Below are 23,916 nucleotides of genomic sequence, written 5' to 3'. Positions count from 1 at the left end.
CATGTCTACTCATATCACATTTTATCACATCCGACAACTCTTTATCACAAAATTTAAAATACCCCCTTAATTCCTTATGGCAACTTGTGTAGCTACCTAGTTGCCTCCAGGATTATCGTTCAAAACATCACCACCTGAGCAGTATAGCTGAATCCCTCTGCACATTTCATGGTCAGAAAACTGCTGAATCGGGTAGCTACTACAGGGAGCATTAAATGACTCATAATGGTTTCTGAAGTACTGGAACAAGACTTTAGGAGAGGAAATGGCAATAGTCTAAATAAACTAGCACTTATTTTCCCAGCCCAGCATGGAATTAGCTTCTGCCTCCCACAAGGAAGCCCAAAGTGCCATCTGGTAGCCAGACACAATTTGTGTTGCAAATGCACTGCTCAGGACCAATGCAGAATCAGCCAGCAGGCAGAGACCCCAAAGAACCATTTACTCTATTCTCCAGCAGGGTCAATGCTGTTTATGTCTGTCCTGATAACTATCTATCATGTGTGAAAATTCCCAAAACAAAAACCTATTCTAGTGCTTCAGTATCTTTAGTATCCTTACTACAGCCTACCTTTCTCTGGAGAGTAGAAGATTATCTCCTCCACCTCCTCCATAAGTAACCTTTATGGACTTGGAACCTTATTATGTTTCCATGTTTCCAGTCATTCTCCTTTTTTTTTTTTTTTTTTTTTTTTTCCCTGACTAAGGAATTCAGTGCACTCAATGTTTTCTTAAACAATAGGTTTTTGAGACCTCGGACAAGTCTGGCTGAGCCTGTTCTTGCATTGTAGCAAGCCAGGTGAGGGCAATCATTACATTCAGCACCCACAATGTAGCAGGACAAAGAATTCTCCCCCAGATCATAACTATGGAATCATGCAAATGCTGTAAATTTAACATGAACATAGTCAAGAGCAATAAATGGCAAGATGTTGTACTGTCTAATTTGCTATAGCAAACAATGAACATGATCTAGGAAGAGATGAGAATGTTCTTCCTCATGTGAAGACAAGGTTTTGGAGTACACAGAATCCCTGCCTTGAGTATCTTTTTTTTTTTTTTTTCCTTCTCACATCCACGGTGATTAAAAGTTAAAGGCTCTCATTTATGCAAGACAATGAGTTTCTAAGTAAGAAAATAAAGCTAAAATAAAGCTGTAATATATATATTTTAAGTATGGAGTGAGACATTTCTAATAATAACTTATATTTTCATATCAGCCTTCTCTGTCCTTCCTCAGCAGGAAATGCATATTGAGACAATTAAGTAATATGCAATTAGTTTTCAAGTGTTTAAAGCTTCTTACTCACCCACTGGAGACATTTCTGGGACACTGGCAACGTAAGGCCCATCCAGGAATTTTGGCTCATTATCATTAATGTCCTGCACTTTGATGATGAACTCTGATTCAGGCTCTAGTGGTTTCTTGGTGTCAACATCCACAGCCTGAGCCCGGAGCGTGTAGAAAGGTTTTTCTTCTCGATCTAGGCTCCTTATGGCATGAATGTCTCCTGTGGTCTCATCAATGGTAAAAACAGTGCCGGCACCATCTCCTGAAAGGGTATATTTAACAGTGCCAACTCCCTTGTCCAAGTCAGAATGTAGCTTGAGAACAAAAAGACAAAAAGGTAGGAAAGGAACATTAATGGCTTTCTCTAGGCTGGAAAGCAATTATTATTTTTTTTTCTCTGATGTAAAATAGAAGGTGTTGGAGGAATCAATTTCCTAAGACCTTAACTGCCTCTAAGTGTACACAAAAATAAGGGTAGAATGTTAATGTTTTTATTTCCACCTCGTATTTTGGACAGACAGCATTTCAAAATTCTACCTGCTTTCTCCCATGAACACTGCTCACCACTTACACTTCAGTGAAACAGAGCTTCATTTCATTAGAAACTGAAATTAAAGACCAAATAATGGAAAAACACCAATAACCACATCAAACGAATGTGAGATGACATGAGAGGGTGTCAAAAACCTTCATAGGTATTTGCCTTTCACAGAAGTAGAAGAGAATCAGCTAATTTTCATTTCACACATAAGAGCTTGTTGAAATCCTAAACTCAAAGTCAAAAGTGGTTTAAAAAGGACAATATACTCCTCCTCAATCATAGTTTATGCTAAACAGAAGTTAAAAATACTGCTTCCTATCCACAAATATTTGGTAATTTGTTTCTGTCTTAAGGTACTCAGAGGACAGTGTGAAGCTAGGCATTTTTCTCCTCATTGGAAAAATATAGAAAAAAAATCAGTTCTAACTCGATCATTTCCACCTTCAATACCAATAAAAATATTTTCCAGCCTATTTGAATGTTAAATCTCTACTTCTTTTAGAAAATACTTGTGTTCAAGTTATTGGAGATTTTTATGCTTTTAATCATTCTCTACTATAATGTAGCATTTAACAGCACTTAAATGTAGGAATTTTTGAAACAGAAATACAGTCTGATGAACTTCTTTCTCATATGCCTTTATCTGTTTTATGCTCATCCTTTAAATACAACTAGAAGTTCTGAATATATATTCAAGGTTACATCACCAATGCTGAAACAGCTTTTAAAATACTTACTTGCTTGTCCCATCTAATGAGGACTAAAGAGATCTGCTATAATGGACTCAGGTTGGAATGGAGTTTTCAAAAGTGAATACCCTTAAGCAGTATAGTAAAGAGATTATGGATATACATGTAAGCTTTATTTACATGATGTACTGCCCAAGGTGAAACACAATAGAGGAAACATGGGACATGAAATTAGATTATGTAGAAAATGAATTACTGAGAAACTAAATGGTTTTGGTAATGGGGCAAGAAACTAAGCTGCAGAGAAAGAGGTAAAGGCAATTACTAACATTTATTGCTATTGCCTTGAAATTGAAAATAGGTCCTTGTGACTGTGGAGGAGGTCATGGTTTGTGGGACAGAGCGAACATGAACATAGTCTCTTCTTTGCCTACTTTTCACCTCATCATTCTTGCTCAGTGAATACACTGGATTCTGATCTTTCATCTGGTTGCCACCTACACAGGTTTTCAAATTATCTTTTGAGTCAGAAGTAAAGCATTTTGCTTCTTGAGCACTGGTTCACTGTGGAAAAATTCAAAGGAAGTTAATTCTTTTCCTCCTAGGGAGTTAAATATTCCTTCCTTGTGAAATGAAAAGATAATGCAGCCTGAGATAATTAACGTCTATTTCTTCCTCATCATTTTAATTTAAGTGGCTCACAAGCGTCCTGCTGTTCCATTATACCTTGCTCAGTTAAAACTTGGTATTTTCCTTCCATTATCAGATACAGGCTTACAGACACACACACACATAGTGAAACAAAATAAAAATATTCTGAGAAAGAACAAAGAAATATGTAATTTTATAAAGAGAATTTTACCTTTTTTTTGTTGTTTGTGTCACTGTATTTAAAAAGAAAGGAAAGGAAAGGAAAGGAAAGGAAAGGAAAGGAAAGGAAAGGAAAGGAAAGGAAAGGAAAGGAAAGGAAAGGAAAGGAAAGGAAAGGAAAGGAAAGGAAAGGAAAGGAAAGGAAAGGAAAGGAAAGGAAAGGAAAGGAAAGGAAAGGAAAGGAAAGGAAAGGAAAGGAAAGGAAAGGAAAGGAAAGGAAAGGAAAGGAAAGGAAAGGAAAGGAAAGGAAAAGAAAAGAAAAGAAAAGAAAAGAAAAGAAAAGAAAAGAAAAGAAAAGAAAAGAAAAGAAAAGAAAAGAAAAGAAAAGAAAAGAAAAGAAAAGAAAAAAGTCTGGGCTTTATTGTGAAGTCCACCTTGTTCCATACTCCTGGAAGTAGGAATATCACAGAGCAAAAGAATGTATCTAAGCAGGGATTTGTCAATAGGGAAGCATGCCAAGAATATTATCTCTACTCCCATCTCCTCATCAGACTTGGCACTAAAGCTGAGATGGTTGAGTGTCTTTCTGATTGCCAGCTGAAGGGTTTACATTCAACTAGTAACAAATCAGGCTGCATTGCGTGTGTTATCTGAATGCTTGGATTATACTACAGAGAAATAATTCTAGCCGTTTCCCCTAGTTGGGGAAAAAAGTAAAAAATATAGAATGAAGAAAGCAAAACAAGGACTCCTAAGAGGGAGGAAGAAGGAAATAAGAAGAGAAGCACAAGCGTATCTTTTTCAAATGTACTGGAGTAAAAAAATCTGTAATTGGCAGCATTAGCAATTCTACAGTTATAGATGTGTTTACTGTGCTTACTTCAGAAACATCACTCAGCTGGTATAACCTAGGAACCATTTCATTGATTTAACCAGAACTGTATTGTTTTGCATTAGCTGGAATCTGTCACATTGTGTTTATTTCATCAAACCAGCTAATCTGCTCACTTTGTTACAGGCTTCTCAGATGCCATTGCTGGACAATGGGCAAATGAATACTTATTTGTAATCCACATTGAGATATGCAATTTGTGGGGCAATTCAACATTACAAAGTGTCTAATTAGTGTAGTTAAATTGCTGATTGCTTTAATTTAAATTGAACTAAATTCTGAAGAAATAAAAAGGCATGCAATATTGACATTCAGATGAATGGACAGACAAAGAAGAACTAGCATTGGTTGGACTTGCACGGCACTAGAAAGTAGTCTTGATTTTGAATGCTTTAAACTTTCAAGAATACAGTTTAGGCTAAAGAATAAGTGCCTGCTAGTGTGTCTTGGATTTATGTGCTACAAGCTGCTCTGGAAGAAAAGATATTTTTTTTGTGTGTGTGTTGAAAACCAGACAGAAGATTTGCAAGAGACTACTTTTTCTGACACTGTGCAGCAGTAGTTTTGTTCTGGTATCCCATTTTTCCTTGTTGCTTGTACTTCTGCATGTTGCTTGTATTTTCTAATTCCTACTCTGCTTAAAACTACAGGACAAGAGAACAAGTACTCAAATCTTATTTGTGCCCCCCACCCTCCCACCCCCATTTACTTTTCAGAATTACTTGAATTTACTGTAACATTGAGGTACAAATGATTGCATTTTTTTTTTTTCTGTAAATCCTAGATGTTAAAAATGCCACAAAGGTTTGAAAATGCAAAGGATTCATTTCTAGCATTGCTCAAATCTGTTCTGTTATTTTCTCTACCTAAGTAACGCAGAGCCAATTTTTAGTGTCAGATTTTTGGGCAAATCTGCACCAAGTGTAAAATTTATGATTTTTTGCAGCAAACTGTTAATGCAGAAAATCATGGATATTCTTCTGTGATGGCAGATAAAGATACGTGATCTATACTTCTTGCTAATGTGTGCAAACAGTAGCACATTTGGCAAAGGAATGACTGATAAAAAAAATCAAGTATGAATAATAAGATGGGGACTATTGTGAAAAACATTGTGTAAATCTATGCAGAAACTATGGCAATGCTCTTGAATCACATCCAATACCAGATGCCAGACTGAGTCAGTCTGAGTCTAGTCCATGTGATCTAGCAATCTGCTCCAGGCTGTAAGCAGCTGAAAGCTAGTTTGCTTTATGGAGAAGAAAAAAGTTGGTAACACATCATCATCCCAGAATGGCTCGGGTTGGAAGAGACCTTAATGATCATCTCATTCCAACCCCCTGCCATGGGCAGGGGCACCACCCACAGGTTGTCCTAAACATCTCCAGGGGTGGGGCATCCACAACCTCTCTGGGCAACTTGTTCAAGTGCCTTACCACCTTCTGAGTGAAGAATTTCCTCCTAACCTGCAATCTAAATTTCCCTTCTATTAGTTTATAACCATTCCCCCTGTCCTGTCATAATCTGACTGAGCAAAGAGTTGCTATACATCTTTTTAAGTACTGAAGTTCCATTTAAGTATTGAAAAGCTGTAATGAGGTCTCCCCAGAGTCTTCTCTTCTTCAGGCTGAACATCCCCAGCTGTCTCAGCCTTTCTTCATAGGAGAAGTGCTCCAGCCCTCTGACCATCTTTATGGCCCTCCTCTGGACCTGTTCTAACACCCTTCTTGTGCTGGGGGCCCCAGACCTGGACACAGTGTTCCAGGTGGTGCCTGGAGTACTCACTACAAGCACACCAGGTAGAAATAATTTATTCAGTTCTTCAGGCAGTTATGTCTAATTCCTAGAAAGCAGTATGATTATTTACAATTTAGCAATAAATGTTATGGCAGGCCATAGCATTTTCTCTCCTTCCTTACTTCCACTTTTAAAAACAAAACCCATTTATTTGATTTGGTAACCTCTTACAAGTGTTTACAATGTACCTCTGGAATTAATTCTGCAGGAAGACAAATTCTTCTAAAATTCTTAGAAAAAAAAAAAAGTAGGATTTAAAAAAATATCTCACAATATTTTATTAGGATATTTTCAAAGCAGAAGGAAAAAAAAAAATAACACAACAACCAATCAACCCAACCGAATATTTAAATTGTAAAATACTCTAGACTTAAAATTAAATAACCACTATATCAGTACATGATATATAAGAACAAAGGCTATGACATTCAGTTGGATTGCTGTGATATTAATTTGACAGCAATACAGATATTTAAAAGTTGTTTCACAAATGGTCTCATTCACTTTCTGAATTTCCACTCTGTAAACAACCAATAAAATAAAATAAAAGGTAGAGAATGAAAAGAGGAGGAAATAAAAAGGTTTTAAAAGTCAAGATATGTTGAACATCCCCAAATTGATATATTCACATGGTGATATACTCTGAGATTCAAAGTTTTATTCTATTGCCAATTTCACAGGTTTACAAAAATCATTCTTCACTTTATTTATTGCTAGTAGATCAATTTAAATGCTATATTGCATTCCATAGCTGGACTACAAAACATTGCTGAATGCTCCATGATATTAACCCTTCTCTTCATACACAATTGTACTAGTGAAAAATCCTATACCTATACAGCATTTTTCATTATGCAGCATGTTTTATGACCTTATTCCATTATTTACTCTGCCTGTATCTACTTCTAAGTATTTCCATTTGCTCTGTAGCTACCAGCTCTCCCCCTCCCGTTATTGTATACCATGTTCAATGAAAGCTATTCAAGAAGTAAAAACAAAACAAAACAAACAACAACAACAACAAACAGTCTCAACCTCAGTATTGCCTAAGACTGCAAACAAGGAATGACAGCCTGAACTGAGAAAAGGAAAAACCATCACTGATGTATGGAAAAAGCAGATGTGAGCAGAGATATTATGGCAATACCTTACTGCAAGTCTGTGTGGTGAAACAGGGATGGCCTCTACAGGAAGGAAGGTTGTAAATGAGCCTAGAGGAACCTTTGATACCAACTGTCTAAGAAGATTCTATTTCAAACATTCCTCTTTTCAAAGATGCTTATTTATAAAGATACATAATATACTTATATAACATGTATTTTCTATTGGTAAGCATTCTATGGTCAACATAGATTCATTTAAAAACCGGTTATTAGATTCTCATTTATGGTTCTTATACAAATGCAATTTTTATTTATTTTATTTTTTTTTTAAATAATAAAAAATACCAAGATAGAGGTTGGTGGGGTCATAAACTTTAATTCAGGAAATCAACTAACGAAAACAACAGTAATGCAATTGCTGCTAATCAAATCAGATATTTTTTCTTTCCTCCTGTCTCCACTACATGCACACACAGATACACCTTCCAGAGAACATTTAGAGACAAGGCAAAATCTGCTCATGAAATTCTTCATGTAAGTGTTTCTTGATGCAAAAAATTTGGATGACTAAAGGCACCTTCTGAATACTCGGTTAATGTGCATTAAGGCAAGAGCGCAGACTAAAGTTCATGTCAAGAGGAGTTACGACACTACTACAAAATAGGTATATGGAAAGAAATAGCAACTAAAATTATGGGGTAAAAGGAAGATGAATAAAAAAGGAAAATAATAATGGTTTATAGAAGTCACTTGGAAGAGATAGTTTTATTCCCTTATAAGACTGAATACTATCTTCAGTAAGAAGGGTATCTCTGTACTAGTTTTGTATAGGACTTTTAGAAGAGATGTCCATTCTTAGTCCTATGACAATTTAAAACAATAATTAAATACTTCAATTAAAGGATATATATACACATACATAATAAACCAAAACTAAATTATATATATATAATATATATATAATATATATATATTATATATAATATATATATATATTTGAGCTAGCAAGCTGTACATAGCTTCTTTTCTACTCATAGCTTCTTATCTACTTCCAAGAATTGGCATTCTTTTCTTTCTAACTTTTTGTAGAAATGACAATAAACAGCATAGTTCTACGTTTGGAAGTACTTTCAGTATACTGTTCCATTTAGATCAGAATACTTTCTTATTCAAGAAGAAATAAATAAGAAGGTTTTCTATTTTTTTTTCTTAATGATTTGTTTGGCAAATAAAGCTGAGTTTTATTTAAATTAAATCACTGATTATCCAATTAAATAAAAACATTATCTCCTTCTGTCACAGGGATTTAGTTTAAGCATACTAAGTCAGACCAAACTTTTCCAATAATGAGAGTGGTTGCCAGTTAGTAATATTGATGGCAAATAAGTCATTAGTGAGGAATAAAAACAGTATCTGACCTGGTCAGTTCAATGAATCCTCATCTGAGCATAACTGACTTGAGGGTCTATGTATTTTTATTCTCCTATTCTCCTCCAGGAGAATATTTTTGTTGCATTACTCTGAATTAAAAAATAACACTTGCAAAAGCACATTCCAAAATAATTATTTTTTTTTCTTTCCAGATAAATTCCTAAAGAATTGCACATAGGAAAAAAAAAGTTGCTAAATGTAAAAGTAAACTTCCACTAGTAGAATATTAAAAGAATAAGAATCTATCAACAATATTTCCTTATAACTTTCCTTATAACAAGTAATTATACAGGTAAGTTACAAGTTGCATATATTTTTGATGAATTCTGATTTTTGCGTTATCATTTCAGCCAGAGTTGATGCACACAGAAATATTCTGTCCCGATCTCTCTTAAACTTCAGATGTTTAGTAGTATTTATTTAATAGTATTTTCTAAAGTATGTGAAAATACTTTTTGAACTATTCAGTACTGCTGGACTGATCAGTAGGTGTTCTTTTACAAAGTCTATTAAGAGCAGCATTGTACTTTACTCTCTGTGCAGATGCAATTCATAAGCAAGAGTTGTGCTTCCCACTCTCCTTTAAACTTCATTTTCTGAGACTTCACTTGGACCAGTACAGACTGCTAATGGAGACACGGTATACACTAGAGTAAAATTTTTTTTTGTTTGTTTGTTTGCTTGCTTGCTTTATTTTCCTGCCAGAATCACTTCACTTATTCACTTAATTATGTAAACTAACTCAACAGAATATTATTTTATGAATTAGACATGTCTTTAGTGGAGATCTTGCCATAAGAACTGTGTTAGGTATTGGATACAATATTTTTTTTCTACATTTTTAGCAACTGTTCTCATCAGAAATTTCCATATTGTCGCACCTGCCTTGTGAATTTCAGACTGCCAGCTTTTGGGTGCAGGTACAGTCATGTTGAGATGGGGACCCAGAGGCTTTCTGCAGCACTGTGCTGTGGTGCTCACCCAATTTTGCTTCTGCTTGGGAATGTGGGATATTTTCCAAAGTCCTGCTGTTTTGCTGAACATGGGAACAGCTGATGAGACCATGAATCCATTGAAGACTCTATATATTACCACAGTACAGTAGCCACACAATCACAATTTCAAATAACAGTATTGGCCATTAGACAATAACAAAAGACAACACTTGAGGAAATATAACAATTTTCAATTTCTCATTTCTTAAATGCACTCATACATTTTGTTGAAATAATATCATCTACTGTATGCAGCTACTGGTGGCAGCTCAGTGGAAAATGCTTTCTACATCTCATTACATTCTTATAATTTCAGAATTTTTTAAAATAACAGAAAAAGAGAAGGGGATTGTTTCTGAAACCCTGAGGTCAAAAGACCTCAATGCATCTGGTTGGAAAGGCAAGGCTGTGCCATGTACCCCCATGTACAGATGCGGCCTTTTCCTTACTTTTTACTATCATGTGCTTAAAATTCATGGTAAACTATCTTCTGGTTCAAATGAATCTGTGCAAGACACTGCTTTTCATAAATGAATGCATTTCAGCAGACACCAGTGGAGCTAGTTTGATTTTATACCTGTGAAAGCGCTGGTGCCCCCTCTGTACCAGTGACTGGCTGGAATCCTGGTGGCTATGTGGGAGAATAATGCTGATGACTGAAACTGAGAAATGAGAAAAGCTGCCATAACAAAAGGACTAAGGAAAAATCATCACAGATTTAAGCAGCACATACTAGTATTCCTTTACAAGGCAGTACTTTTTAATTCTGAAAACTGAATGAAGGAAAGTACATATTACAATCTAATTCCACATTCTTGCTATTTAATTGTACAATATCTGGAAAACACCTAATGGTGTTGCTGTAATTAATTTATTAAAACAGCAAGTACAAAGGTGTGGTGCTCTTTTTAGGTAGAATATACGATAGTAGCCTTTCCCTTTTGAAATACAAATCATTGTAAGAATAGCAAGATTTGCATCTCTCTGGATACCACATACTGACCAGAATATATTATTCTGCATTATGTTTCCTGCTGTATCCCTTCTGTAACATATATAAAAGATCAGTGCAGGAAAATATGAATTATGCTGTAAGAATAATTATAATAAAAAAGATCCTAGTGACTTATGATGACAGTATATAAAACATGCTACATCTGTAATATAATTTCAAAGGCATCTATTAGCAGAGAGTTTATAATTTCTGCGGACTGCCTAATTGTATTTATCAGGACTGTTTCTGTGAAGATCTCCAGATAACCACTGCTGAAGTTAAGAACAAATAGGAATGTTCTATTGTAAAGCACCACTGAAATTAAGCTGTTGGCAAGGTTAGATATTTTTGGTGTAAAATAAGGTGCTTTTGCTTGTGAAGTGAAATGACAAGATCTATTTTCTTTCAAGGTTGTTTGAAGGTAATCCATTTTCTGTAGAATTGTACTATATGATGTCTTAGGCTACAGGGTACAAAATAACATGGTTTATTTTCCTTATTTCTTATACGTTAACTACTTAGGCTTTACACTGAAAATACCATTAGCCACAGGGGACACATGCTTGAATACCAAATCCAACATGATCGATCTATGAGATTTCTCCCATCATCTAATAATGGGTCATGGCATTATGGACAATGCTTTTTTTGAGATTTAATTTCCCATGGAAGCTATAGCTACAGCTGCTCAATTCCAGGGCCATTTTTACCCTCACAGGAACTGCCCTACTGATGCCAGTGGGAATACCTTTGTGTTGGCTGTAGGATTAGCTATGAATACGTCACAGGGAAGATAGTGTGTCATGTGCCACTCTGCTTCTGAAGTGACAAACAGGATGACATCTGCCTGTTGACAGCCACCACCACAAGAGGTGGGCTGGGAATGACAGCCGCTGGAGGGGATCACGGCTCTGAGCACCCTCCAGTTCCTTCCTGAGGTAGCGTTCACTTCCCTGCCCCAAATGGCTGGAGGCAACTCAATTCCTTTGAACTTCTCTCCAACGTAATGTCCCATCTAGGTAAAGCAGTTGAATAGCTGGCCTTTGTTAGCCTGGCTCTTCTGAAATTAATTACAAAAAACAAATTTCCTGCTGGAATTGCTCTTGAGAAGGCAGTGACCTGTACTAGGGACAGTGAGGAGGAGCTGGGGGGTAATATTCACTTCCATACCACACCTGGACCTTGGAGGACAAATCTGTCTTCAACCAAGTACCCATAAACATAAACATAACCATATATTATAACCATAGTAGTCATGAAGCCAATTATCTCCAACTGTTAAGCAGTCCCCATAACAGAAAACTGAGGTTACAGGTTAGCTGACTTACATAGCCATGGCTGTTCCAAAGAAATTGTGCTTCTGGCCATGAACAAAGAGAATCCCTAACCAGACTCTGTCTCTCTGACTCAGCAAAATGTCCAGAGGCCACTCCTCCTGAAAGTCAAAGATATAATTTAGTGCCCAGAAGCACATCATCCATAAGACTCCCTGAATTTGGTTTACCCTAATTTAGGCAGCCACAGTTTTATGATATGGAGACATGGAAGGACACAGATCACCCTATAGACTCCTGTTGCACTACCCAGTGGTTCACCTATCCTGAAATCTTTCTTGTGTGTAAAAGATAATAATAATAATTAATAAGAATCACTGATGAAAAATACACAAACTCCAAGTGTCCTCAACTCTGTAATCAATCAAAAATAAATGGTTCCTGTAATTAGAAAACAAAAAGAAAGGCTAGAGCTGTAGGGTCTCTTCCTTGTCAGATAAAGACATTCTTGGAAACATATGCCAAAAGAGTATCAGTTTAACTCCATTGCATTTGGAGAGGTCAAAGATTCTAAACCGATTATACAAGCTTATGCTTAATTTGACATTGATTGGAACTTTAAGTAGCAAATACATCTTCTGCTGTTTCATTTTTTATTTATTTCAGTTCCAAGCTGATCATGGGTGGGGGGAGGTCTAGAGCAAAGGCCTATTAAATTCTGTTGGTGCTGATTAAGCTTTCTTCTTTCTGATCTTAAAACATTTTTTGATTTCATTTTTTTTTCTTCACTGACTACATTGCAAATGAATATAGAAACTCTCTTCCTCATGTATTTAAATTTAATGCTATGTTAAACACAAAAAACGCGTTCTGTAAATTATACGTGTTGTAACGCACTGTCAGTTAAGGTGTCTCTTTTTGTTTGATAATGACACTTTAGAGCAGGCAGGGAATGACAGAGTAGAAAGAATCTGCCTCAGCCTGTCTATCACTGTGACAAGGCATACTATCATAAGCTATGTGACCACTTCTTTTTTCTGAATTAAAAGAAAAATCATCTTAGATCTTATAATAGAAGTAAAAATACACATATATTAGAGGGATAATTTTCAGACATTTAAAGGCATAGAATTTTATGAGTGGAACAGCATATCTTCTGAATTTTTAATCCCCTTGTCTTAATTTACCTTGGCCCAAAAAATGTAGACAAGCAAACACAATACAACATAAAATAAAGTGCAAAATAATCTAGCAGACATGAGTCAACAATACTAAATGTGTATGAGATACAGCAATGGATGGTACAGCAGAGAAGCCGTAAGACTTCTCTGTACCTAATGCACAGATGTCTCAATTCTAATAATGCACAATCAAGTTCTAGCTGCAAAATTTCCTCAGGAAAAAAAAAAAATAATAAAATATATATATATTTAAAAACTGTATTAATGAAATCACATTTTCACACAGTAACTGTTGAATTTCCTTAGGTTTCAGAAGCATAAGAGTTGTACTTTTTCAACACGTTCTTTTATGTTGCTGAAACATTCAAAATGGTTTTAGATTGAATGTTATTTGGGCATGAAGCTGTATCATGGTGTGCATTTGCAACAGTGTTTGAATCAAACTTCCTGCAACTCTGAGATCTAGGTATAATTCAAATAATGGTCCAATAAACAGCTAACCTACTTTATTATTATTATTATTATTATTATTATTATTATTATTATTATTATTATTATTATTATTATTTTAACTACTGGCTAAAGCTGGTTTTTAGTCTAATCAACCTGCATTCTTGTCTCTGGGAGAGAATTTCCTATGCAGAACAATGCCTAAAAGCAGTGGTGGAAATAGAGGTGTTCTGGAAGAGGGAGAAGGCCTCCTTTGGAAAAAAAAAAAAAAAAAAAAAAAAAAAGTATTAACTTCAAGCTTCCTTAGAATGAGAAAAATTTTATGGCTATAGCTGTCAGAGATATGAGTTTTGGAGTATTAGAAATAATAAGAATGGGGTCAAATCTGCAATTCTTTACCTAACTATACTTATAAGATATAATATAGGCCTCCAAGAACCAGTCATTTCAATAGATGTATATGAGGTGGTATTGATGATATTAAAGCACAGTAAGTTAGAGAGCATAATAAATAAAACAAGTAAATCAGTATATTACAGATAAGTGACGTACCGCATAGTTTGCATTTTCATCTAGCTTGACTGAAAAATTGTTTGGCCGTTTTGCAAACATAAGAAAATTTCTCTCTTAGTAAAGTATTTTCATTAATCAATCTCTGGATGGGATAAAAGTAGGTTCTTAAGGCATAGGTAAAGTATCAGACAGAATTTGTTCTTCAAGCTTGGATTATTTAAAACAAGCAGCATTTATACAGCTCTGTGCAGAATTAATCAAACCACAGAAATCCTGTATGTGTCTTAAGCTACTGATACATTTGTATTTCACATATCATTAACTGCACTGCATAAGAATATTGTAATATTGCTATGCCTTCTTTTTAATAAAAAATTCAGACCTCTGTACCAACAAGCAAAATAAAAATATCTTCTACAGCTCAAGCCTAAATCATTTCTGCTCAAATGGAGCAGTTTAATCATAAATATGAACGTTGACTGTTTTCTGGATTGTCCTAAAGCAATTAGTTAAAAAATGTATTGAGTTTACAAATGGTTGTCTTTTGATATAGCATTTACTTGCAAGATTTACTCATTTTTTTAATGGATAAAGAAAAATGTTCAGAAGAATCAATTAGTGGAGAATACAGTCCAGTAACTAAAGAAATTAAAGAGCTGTGTAATATGGAACAGAAATGATTGCATGGCCGTGGTAAAATATCAGTTATCTGTAACTGTAGCCCTACTTATGTTTTATACTGATGAGGTGAAATCATAGCCACTTCTGCTGCTGCTACCTGGAATGGAGAAGGAGGTGAAGCACACAGAGAGTCATCTTACCCCAGAGAGAGAGGGCAACGAGATTACTGCTACAGAGACTTTGAAGAGGGAAAAAGGAGGCAGCAGGTTAGAGGAGCTGTGTCTGGGTGGGTTTCTATTCCATCTCTTTTCTGATAGAGCTGCTCAGTGAAATAACAAAGGTGTTAATTTGTTTCTAATCCTTCCACACATGGTTCTCACAGAAGTCCTGGTGAAAATAATTTACAAGAGCAAAATCTCTCCAGGCTCCAGAGAAACCTAAATGTGTCTATAAAGGTTAAATCTGGGCCTTGAGGAAGTCAATGGCAAAACTCCCATTGTCTCCAATATAATTCAATAACAATTAGGGCCTTGTGAGTACTAGCAGAGTACTCTCCCACACAGTACTAGCAGGGTACTCTCCTGTAGAGTGACAGTAAACATTTCTTTCATTTCAATTCGCATACTTAGGTTTTCTTTTCACTTTTAAGTTTTAACAAAGCAAAGATATCAAAATATAAACAACAAAAGTTTTTTCTTGCATGGAAATCATTTACAACATACATATGCATATATACATATATGTGTGTATATACGTATATATACAAACACACACACACATATATATATGATATTCCAGAATGTCAGATAATACTCTTTGATTACTTCAAGATTCAAGAGTTGGACTAAACAACCAACTAAACAAATAATGCTTTTTGAAGTTTTAAAAATAAGTATTAATTTAGACAAATTATTGTGAAATCCTTCTACTGATGCAGGCATTACTAATTATGTGACTGGGGTTTTATCTATTTATTAATGTTCACAGAAGTAAGGCTCCTTTCACTGATAAATGTTGCAGCTATTGACAGTTAAATTCACCTGGATTTGCAGTAGTTGATGATTACAATCAAGGAAGTAATTTTCAAAAAAGGAAGTATTTTTTAGCAATTTCCATAAAACATATTCTTTTGGCATGACAGATAACTTGCACATGCTCTTTTTGAATGTAAGAACAGACTTGAATTTTAAATAATAATAAATTCATTGGCTGTAGACCTCTTAGGCATCAAACATCATCTATTTCCTTTGCAGTCTTCCTTTATGTTTTCATGGATTTCACAGAATCAAAGAATCACAGAATTCTCTAGGTTGGAAGAGACCTCCAAGATCATCGAGTCCAACCTCTGACCTAACACTAACAAGTCCTCCAATAAAACATATCACTAAGCTCTACATCTAAACATCTTTTAAAGACCTCCAGGGATGGTGACTCAACCACTTCCCTGGGCAGCCCATTCCAATGCCTAACAACCCTCTAAGTAAAGAAGTTCTTCCTAAGATCCAACCTAAACCTCCCCTAGAGCAACTTTAGCCCATTCCCCCTCATCCTGTCACCAGGCACGTGGGAGAACAGACCAACCCCCACCTCGCTACAGCCTCCTTTAAGGTACCTGTAGAGAGCAATAAGGTCGCCCCTGAGCCTCCTCTTCCCCAGGCTGAACAAGCCCAGCTCCCTCAGCCACTCCTTGTAAGACTTGTTCTCCAGACCCCTCACCTGCTTGGTCACCTTTCTCTGGACTCGCTTGAGCACCTCAATGTCCTCCTTGTAGCGAGGGGCCCAAAACTGAACACAGTACTCAAGGTGCAGCCTCACCAGAGCTGAGTACAGGGGGACAATCACTTCCCTAGCCCTGCTGGCCACACTGCTTCTTATGCAAGCCAGGATGCCGTTGGCCTTCTTGGCCACCTGAGCACACTGCTGGCTCATATTAAGCTGACTGTCAGCCAATAATCCCAGGTCCTTCTCTGCCTGGCAGCTCTCCAACCACTCATCTCCCAGCCTGTAGCTCTGCTTGGGGTTATTGCGCCCCAGGTGCAGGACCCGGCACTTGGCCTTGTTGAACTTCATAGAGTTGACCTCAGCCCATCAGTCCAGCCTATCCAGATCCTCCTGCAGAGCCTTCCTACCCTCAAGCAGATCGACACATGCCCCTAACTTGGTGTCATCTGCAAACTTACTGAGGGTGCACTCAATGCCCTCGTCCAGATCATCGATGAAAATATTAAAGAGGACCGGCCCCAGCACCGAGCCCTGGGGGACGCCACTAGTGACCATCCTCCAACTGGATTTGACTCCATTTACCACAACTCTTTGGGCCCGGTTATCCAGCCAGTTTCTAACCCAATGAAGCGTACGCCAGTCCAAGCCAAGAGCAGCCAGTTTCTCGAGGAGAATGCCATGGGAAACGGTGTCAAAGGCCTTACTGAAGTCAAGGTAGACCACATCCACAGCCTTTCCCTCATCCACCAAGCGCATCATTTTGTCATAGAAGGAGATCAGGTTCGTCAAGCAGGACCTGCCTTTCATAAACCCATGCTGACTGGGCCTGATTGCCTGCTTGCCCTGCAAGTGCTGCATGACTCTGAAGATAATCTGCTCCATGAGCTTCCCTGGTACTGAGGTTAAACTGACAGACCTATAGTTCCCTGGGTCTGCCCTCCGGCCCTTCTTGTAGATTGGCATCACGTTTGGTAGCTGCCAGTCAACTGGGACCTCCCCCGATAGCCAGGACTGCTGATAAATGATGGGAAGTGGCTTGGCCAGCTCCTCCGCCAGTTCTCTCAGTACCCTCGGGTGGATCCCATCTGGCCCCATCAACTTGCGTGCATCCAAGTGCCGTAGCAGGTTGCCAACCATTTCCTCATGGATAGTGAGGGTCACATTCTGCTCCCCATCCCCTTCCACCAGCTCAGAGTACTGGGTAACCAGAGAACAACTGGTTTTGCTGCTAAAGACTGAGGCAAAGAAGGCATTAAGCACCTCCGCCCTTTCCTCAACCTTTGTAACTAAGTTCCCTCCTGCAACCAGTAAAGGATGGAGATTCTCCTTAGTCCTCCGTTTTGCATTGATGTATTTGTAAAAAGATTTTTTGTTGTCTTTAACAGCAGTAGCCAGATTGAGCTCCAGATGAGCTTTGGCCTTTCTAATTTTGTCCCTGCACTGCCTCGCAGCTTCCTTATAGTCCTCCTGCGTGGCCCACCCTCTTTTCCAAAGATTGTAAACCCTCTTTTTTCTCCTAAGCTCAAGCCACAATTCTCTGTTCAGCCAGGCCGGTCTTCTTCCATGCCAGCTTGTCTTTGGGCACGTGGGGACAGACTCCTCCTGCGCCATTAAGATTTCCTTCTTGAAGAGCGCCCAGCCTTCCTGGATTTGGAACATAATTGTCAAGTTCATCATCTTATGACACTTGATCCAAATTTAGAAACCAGGATTGAGAAACATAGAATCATAGAATCACAGAATATCCTGAGTTGGAAGGGACCCTTAAGGATCATCAAGTCCAACTCTTGACACCGCACAGGTCTACCCAAAAGTTCAGACCATGTGACTAAGTGCACAGTCCAATCTCTTCTTAAATTCAGACAGGCTCGGTGCAGTGACCACTTCCCTGGGGAGCCTGTTCCAGTGTGCAACCACCCTCTCTGTGAAGAACCCCCTCCTGATGTCAAGCCTAAACTTCCCCTGCCTCAGCTTAACCCCGTTCCCGCGGGTCCTGTCACTCGTGTTAATGGAGAAAAGGTCTCCCGCCTCTCGACACCCCCTTACGAGGAAGTTGTAGACTGCGATGAGGTCTTCCCTCAGCCTCCTCTTCTCCAGGCTGAACAGGCCCAGTGCCCTCAGCCGTTCCTCGTACGTCTTCCCCTCCAGGCCTTTCACCATCTTCGTAGCCCTCCTCTGGACACTCTCCAACAGTTTCATGTCCTTTTTATACTGTGGTGCCCAGAACTGCACACAGTACTCGAGGTGAGGCCGCACCAGCGCAGAGTAGAGCGGGACAATCACCTCCCTTGACCTACTAGCGATGCCGTGCTTGATGCACCCCAGGACACGGTTGGCCCTCCTGGCTGCCAGGGCACACTGCTGGCTCATATTCAACTTGCTGTCTACCACGACCCCCAGATCCCTCTCTTCTAGGCTGCTCTCCAGCGTCTCATCGCCCAGTCTGTACGTGCAGCCAGGGTTTCCCCGTCCCAGGTGCAGGACCCGGCACTTGCTCTTATTGAACTTCATGCGGTTGGTGATCGCCCAGCTCTCCAACCTATCCAGATCCCTCTGCAAGGCCTTTCCACCCTCAACAGAGTCCACAACTCCTCCAAGTTTGGTGTCATCAGCAAACTTGCTCAAAATACCTTCTATACCTACATCCAGATCGTTTATAAAAATATTGAAAAGTACCGGCCCTAAAATGGAGCCTTGAGGGACCCCACTGGTGACCGCCCGCCAGCCTGACGCAGCCCCATTCACCATAACCCTTTGGGCCCTGCCCGTTAGCCAATTGCTCACCCATCGTATGATGTTCTTATTTAGCTGTATGGTGGACATTTTGTCCAGTAGGATCCTATGGGAAACCGTGTCAAAAGCCTTGCTGAAGTCCAAAAAAATCACATCAGCTGGTTTCCCTTGGTCCACCATACGGGTGATCTTATCATAAAAGGAAATCAGGTTAGTTAGGCAGGACCTACCCTTCACAAACCCATGCTGGCTGGGACCAATGACTGCTTTGTCCCCCAGGTGCGCCTCAATACGTTCGAGAACCATCTTCTCCATGATTTTACCAGGCACTGACGTGAGACTGACAGGCCTGTAATTGCTAGGGTCTTCTTTCTGACCCTTCTTGAAAATTGGCACAACATTTGCCAGCTTCCAGTCTACCGGGACCTCTCCAGACTCCCAGGATCATTGAAAAATAATTGAGAGAGGTTCCGCGATGACGTCCGCCAGCTCTTTCAGCACCCGGGGATGAATCCCATCCGGTCCCATGGACTTGTAGGGATCCAGGTGGAGTAGCAAATCCCGCACACGTTCAGGGTTGGTTGGGAGTTTGTCATCCCCACCGTCCCGGTCCTCCAGCTCAGGGCACCCTGGGTCCCGAAGCCCATCATCGGCATTGAAGACAGAGGCAAAGAAGGCGTTAAGCGTCTCTGCTTTGCCTATGTCATTGTCTGTGAGGAGACCTTCCCTATCAAGGAGCGGCCCTATGTATTCTTTAGTTCTCCTTTTTCCATTCACATATCTAAAAAAACCCTTTTTATTTTCTCTCACAGACACAGCCAGCTTCAACTCTAGGTGTGCTTTAGGGAACATGTTTGTCCCTCTCTACAAATACAGTGTAAACACTTATGACTGATGATAAAGACAGCATTTCTACTTTGTTATGACAAAAAATATTTTAATTCACTGAATAACACAGAATCTCTGCTGTGAATAAGTCACTTTAAGAAAACATAATCCAGTGAAAGTCGATGAATTTTAACTATACATGAAAGGCATACTTATGGAAACTACAAGTTCATTAGTAAGATCACAGAACAATGCTATCTATCCAGAATTAGATCAGTTAATGCTAAACTAATTAGCATCTGTTTGTTAATGAAGCTCCTATTCTAGCAATATTTGCACCATAAATTGAACTGGATTTAACAATAAAGGATAATGTAGTCTAATTTACATAGGACAATAAGTCAATTACTTCAAGAATACAATTCATTCAGGAGCATAATGTATAAACAGAGTGCTTTTGCTTAAACCTAATCAAAGAATGAACAGGTAATTACACATGTTGACTAAGGAATTTGCCAAAAATGTGCAAGCCAGAAAACAGGAGTTATTTTTGTTAATCATCTTTTCAAAGAGAGTACTTTACTTTAGATATAAAAACTACTGTATCTGTAGAAAGGCAGTGTTTCTAATTCTAGCAAAATACTAATTATTATTAAAATACTTATTTTTAGAGTAAAATGAGTTGTTACAAAATCTCATTTCATTCAAGGATGTCTGAAGGTGATTTATATTCCGCAGACATGTATTGTACAGATTCAGTGCAGTGAAAACTGCCTTACAAGACTGTTCTCACTATGCAAATATTGCATTATACAAACACTGCACTAGGACAAGGTATATTTTGCAGTGTCACTCAGGAGACAAGTTCTACTTTCTGGACAATGATCACAGCACATGAATATATGAACACAGCATGTGAATATATGAGCATAGCACATACAGCCTCTGCAAACACAGTGTGCAAGCCACCTGTGGGAAGACATGTAAGGCTGTGCTCTGTAGTGCTGTACTTTATTTATGTATAGGGGATAACAAGTAACTGCCAAAACCCATATCCACAGCAGGGCATGTCTATTTGTACCAGCCACCTGCCCCATAGAGCTTGTTCAATTAAAAGAACAATGGGGAGTTTTACTCAATAAGAACAGGAAAAGAAAAAGGCTTTGTGCAGAGCTTGCCATTCCTACTCTCACCTTCCACACTTGCACAGGGAAGCAGCTATCCTTGTTGAGCTGCTAAAAGACCCAATTTAGAGCTACATCTTTTACTCTAAAACTAGGGTTTTTTTTTGAGAGGCTGGCTTAGGGGTATGAAAAGAATAAGGCATTCACTTATAGTGGACCTTTTTAAGCTTTCAGAATAGATTCATCCCTTGCTGGCATCCAGCTGGCCTTGTTCTGAGTGCTGCAAAATATGCTTGAAAAATCATCCAGAACAGACAAAGGAAAATATTTAGGCAAAAACAAGCTTTTGATTTACTATATGTGTGCCTTAAAAGTGCATATTTTTCATTTTAATGATATATTTACACAAAGCATGAATTGGTGTTGTGGGATGCCAAACACCTGTCACAGAATGAAATTTCTTGCAATGAAATCATGAATAAAATGTTTCCCAGCACACTTACAATCTTTTCAGGATGATTTTTTTTTTTTAAGAATTCGATGGAATACTAAATTTTATATAGATAGATAGATAGATAGATAGATAGATAGATTTTAAAAAGGCCAGAAACAGTGACTCACCCCTGCTAAAGATTTTGAAATTCATAAATGCATCAAGATTTCTTTGCTAATTTGTTCATTAACTTAATGACCCACTTAGACTGTTCTTAGCCATCATAATTAACAAGGCATTATGACGCCAATCTCCCATAAGATACAAATAAGATTAGTTTGTTTTAACCAATACTTAGATGTATTGGGGGTTTCATTACTGGAATAGCTGGTACCTGGAGAAATGGTAATTTACTTTCTTTTAAATTTGATACACCAGCTGCAGCTAGTAGTGGTGTAGCCCTTCTGACTTCTTATAGTGTCTACTTTGTAGTCAACTGTGCTAATACTATGCACCTCAGGTGAAAATGTTAGGGCTGGTGTGACTTGATTATTAATGGCCCTGTGGATCTCATCGTGGAATATGGCATTCCTTGGGATTTTTCTTTTTTAGAAAAAACTCTGACCTGGTAAAGCAGAGATAGTAAACTAAAGATAAATGTTGATCAACAGATGAGTATGTGTTTCAGCCAGGCTGGGCTGTACATAGCACAGGTAAGAAAAAGGCACATGCCTATCTACAGACAGGTTACAAAGACGTGGTTACCCATCTCAGCTGGAGGATACTTCTCCCCGTCCAGTGCAATGCTCTAACACATACCCCTCCTCAGCACAACCACACAGACACACCAGAACCACTGAGGGAAGGTCGTAAGGTGCTGCCAGATGACTTCCCAAAAGTGCAAATAAACCTTTGCACTCTCAGCATTACTAAGTTTTGTGGACTGACGCTTCTGCTACAGCTACTTTTCTCCCGCAGGAGAAGGAAACGTGCCATGCCACACCAGAGCAGAAGATACCAGCCCTTTCTCTACTTGGTCCGTGAGAACTCCTACATTCCCTTGCTGAGCAGTACTGACTGCTGTGTAAAGAATAAAACGTACCTTCCCTGTGGACAAGCAAAGCAATAATCTAGTCATGGCAACAGCAAATTAGCAACACATACCAGCACTGTGGAAAGTTAATAATACTCCGATTCTACAAAACCATGTTCACAGAAGAACTGCAGATGATAACTCTACATCAATTTACTCAGGGCATTATCATACCTACTTAGAGGAAGACCCAGACAAAGAAATAAAAGGGTAGAAAGTAACTCAACAGTACAATTTGTAAACAGCATTCAGTCAATGTAGTGACTTTAATGGCAACACCCTATCTTTTAGCTGTTTTACCGCACAACAGCAGCTGTAGATGAGCATTACATTTGTTTTTCATTTAAGCCACAGAACCTCAAACACAGATCATGGAAGTGAATCAGAATCATCTCACTTTATAAGCTGGGAACACCTAAGAAATGATTGATCCCAGTAACTCCAGCTGATCCTGAAGAAGAGCAGCTGATGATCTCGACAGAGAACACCACTAAGGCAAAACTGACCTCCTTCCATATGAAACTGGGTAAGTTCAATGAAGGTTTAAGGATGAAAACACTAAAAGTCAAGACATAGGAATCAGAGTGCATATGAGAAGAAAATCTGGATCATTTATCAGTGCAAAAGTAAATAATCAAATGAAGCTCCCCCAGCTGCTGGTTTTAAACATAAGCATACACCCACTTGTTTTCCATATGCCTGTTTCAGAGTCATTCTTTTCTTGGTGAGACAGGGAGGATTAAAAAAAAAAAAAAAAAAAAAAAAGATTAAACATGTAAATCATATTCATTACTAATGGATGTTGCAAAACAGTTAGCAAATGTTTCCAAAAGAAAGGGCAAATGAATTTTACATAGCCAAGTATTTTAAAAAAATATGCATTTTATGAGAATCTTGAAGGAAAAAAAACCAGATGGAATTTCAGGTGGCATTCTACATACAAGATTTATCTATCACAGATAGTGAATAATGTACGCAGACTTTCTCATCTCTTTCATATATAAAATGTTTTGAAATATTAATATTTTGTTTAGTTTAGACAAAATTATAGTGACTATTTTCATGATCATGTATTCAGGAGAAAGTACTGGCCTTTACAGGAATAAATACACTGTTAAGAGTTTAAACCAATATTTAGAAAATTACTTCTTGTTCACTCCTTTAACCCTTCTTTCACACCTAATTTTTTCTCTTGAACAATTCATTATTGAGTTACAATTTTCTCAATTTCTTTCCTCTTTAAAAAAAAATAAAAATTGCTAGCGAAAAATCTATTTAAATAAACCATATTTCATAAACCAAATGCATTAACAAATAATTTTTAATTTCTATCATAATTCTTTTAACTTTATATTGTCTATTTCATGCCTTGCCTTATCAATCACTTAGGATAGGATCACC

The 23,916-nt window shown here is 38.0% G+C and overlaps 1 protein-coding gene across 5 annotated transcripts in view; it reads right to left on the bottom strand.

Moving 5' to 3' along the window:
- Nucleotides 1-23,916, bottom strand: part of CDH12 (cadherin 12) — a 577,613-nt gene that overhangs the window by 125,878 nt on the left and 427,819 nt on the right. For all 5 annotated transcript variants that reach the window (XM_027451645.3, XM_027451640.3, XM_038175085.2 and 2 more), the window contains one exon: nucleotides 1,311-1,605. In XM_027451645.3, the coding sequence (XP_027307446.1) occupies nucleotides 1,311-1,605 (295 nt within the window). The remainder of the gene's footprint in view (nucleotides 1-1,310; nucleotides 1,606-23,916) is intronic.

This window comes from Anas platyrhynchos, chromosome 2 (assembly GCF_047663525.1).
Source record: "Anas platyrhynchos isolate ZD024472 breed Pekin duck chromosome 2, IASCAAS_PekinDuck_T2T, whole genome shotgun sequence".
NCBI classification, from domain to species: domain Eukaryota; kingdom Metazoa; phylum Chordata; class Aves; order Anseriformes; family Anatidae; genus Anas; species Anas platyrhynchos.
The sequence above is the reverse complement of the archived record's forward strand: the minus strand, read 5'-3'. Positions and strand labels throughout refer to the sequence as shown.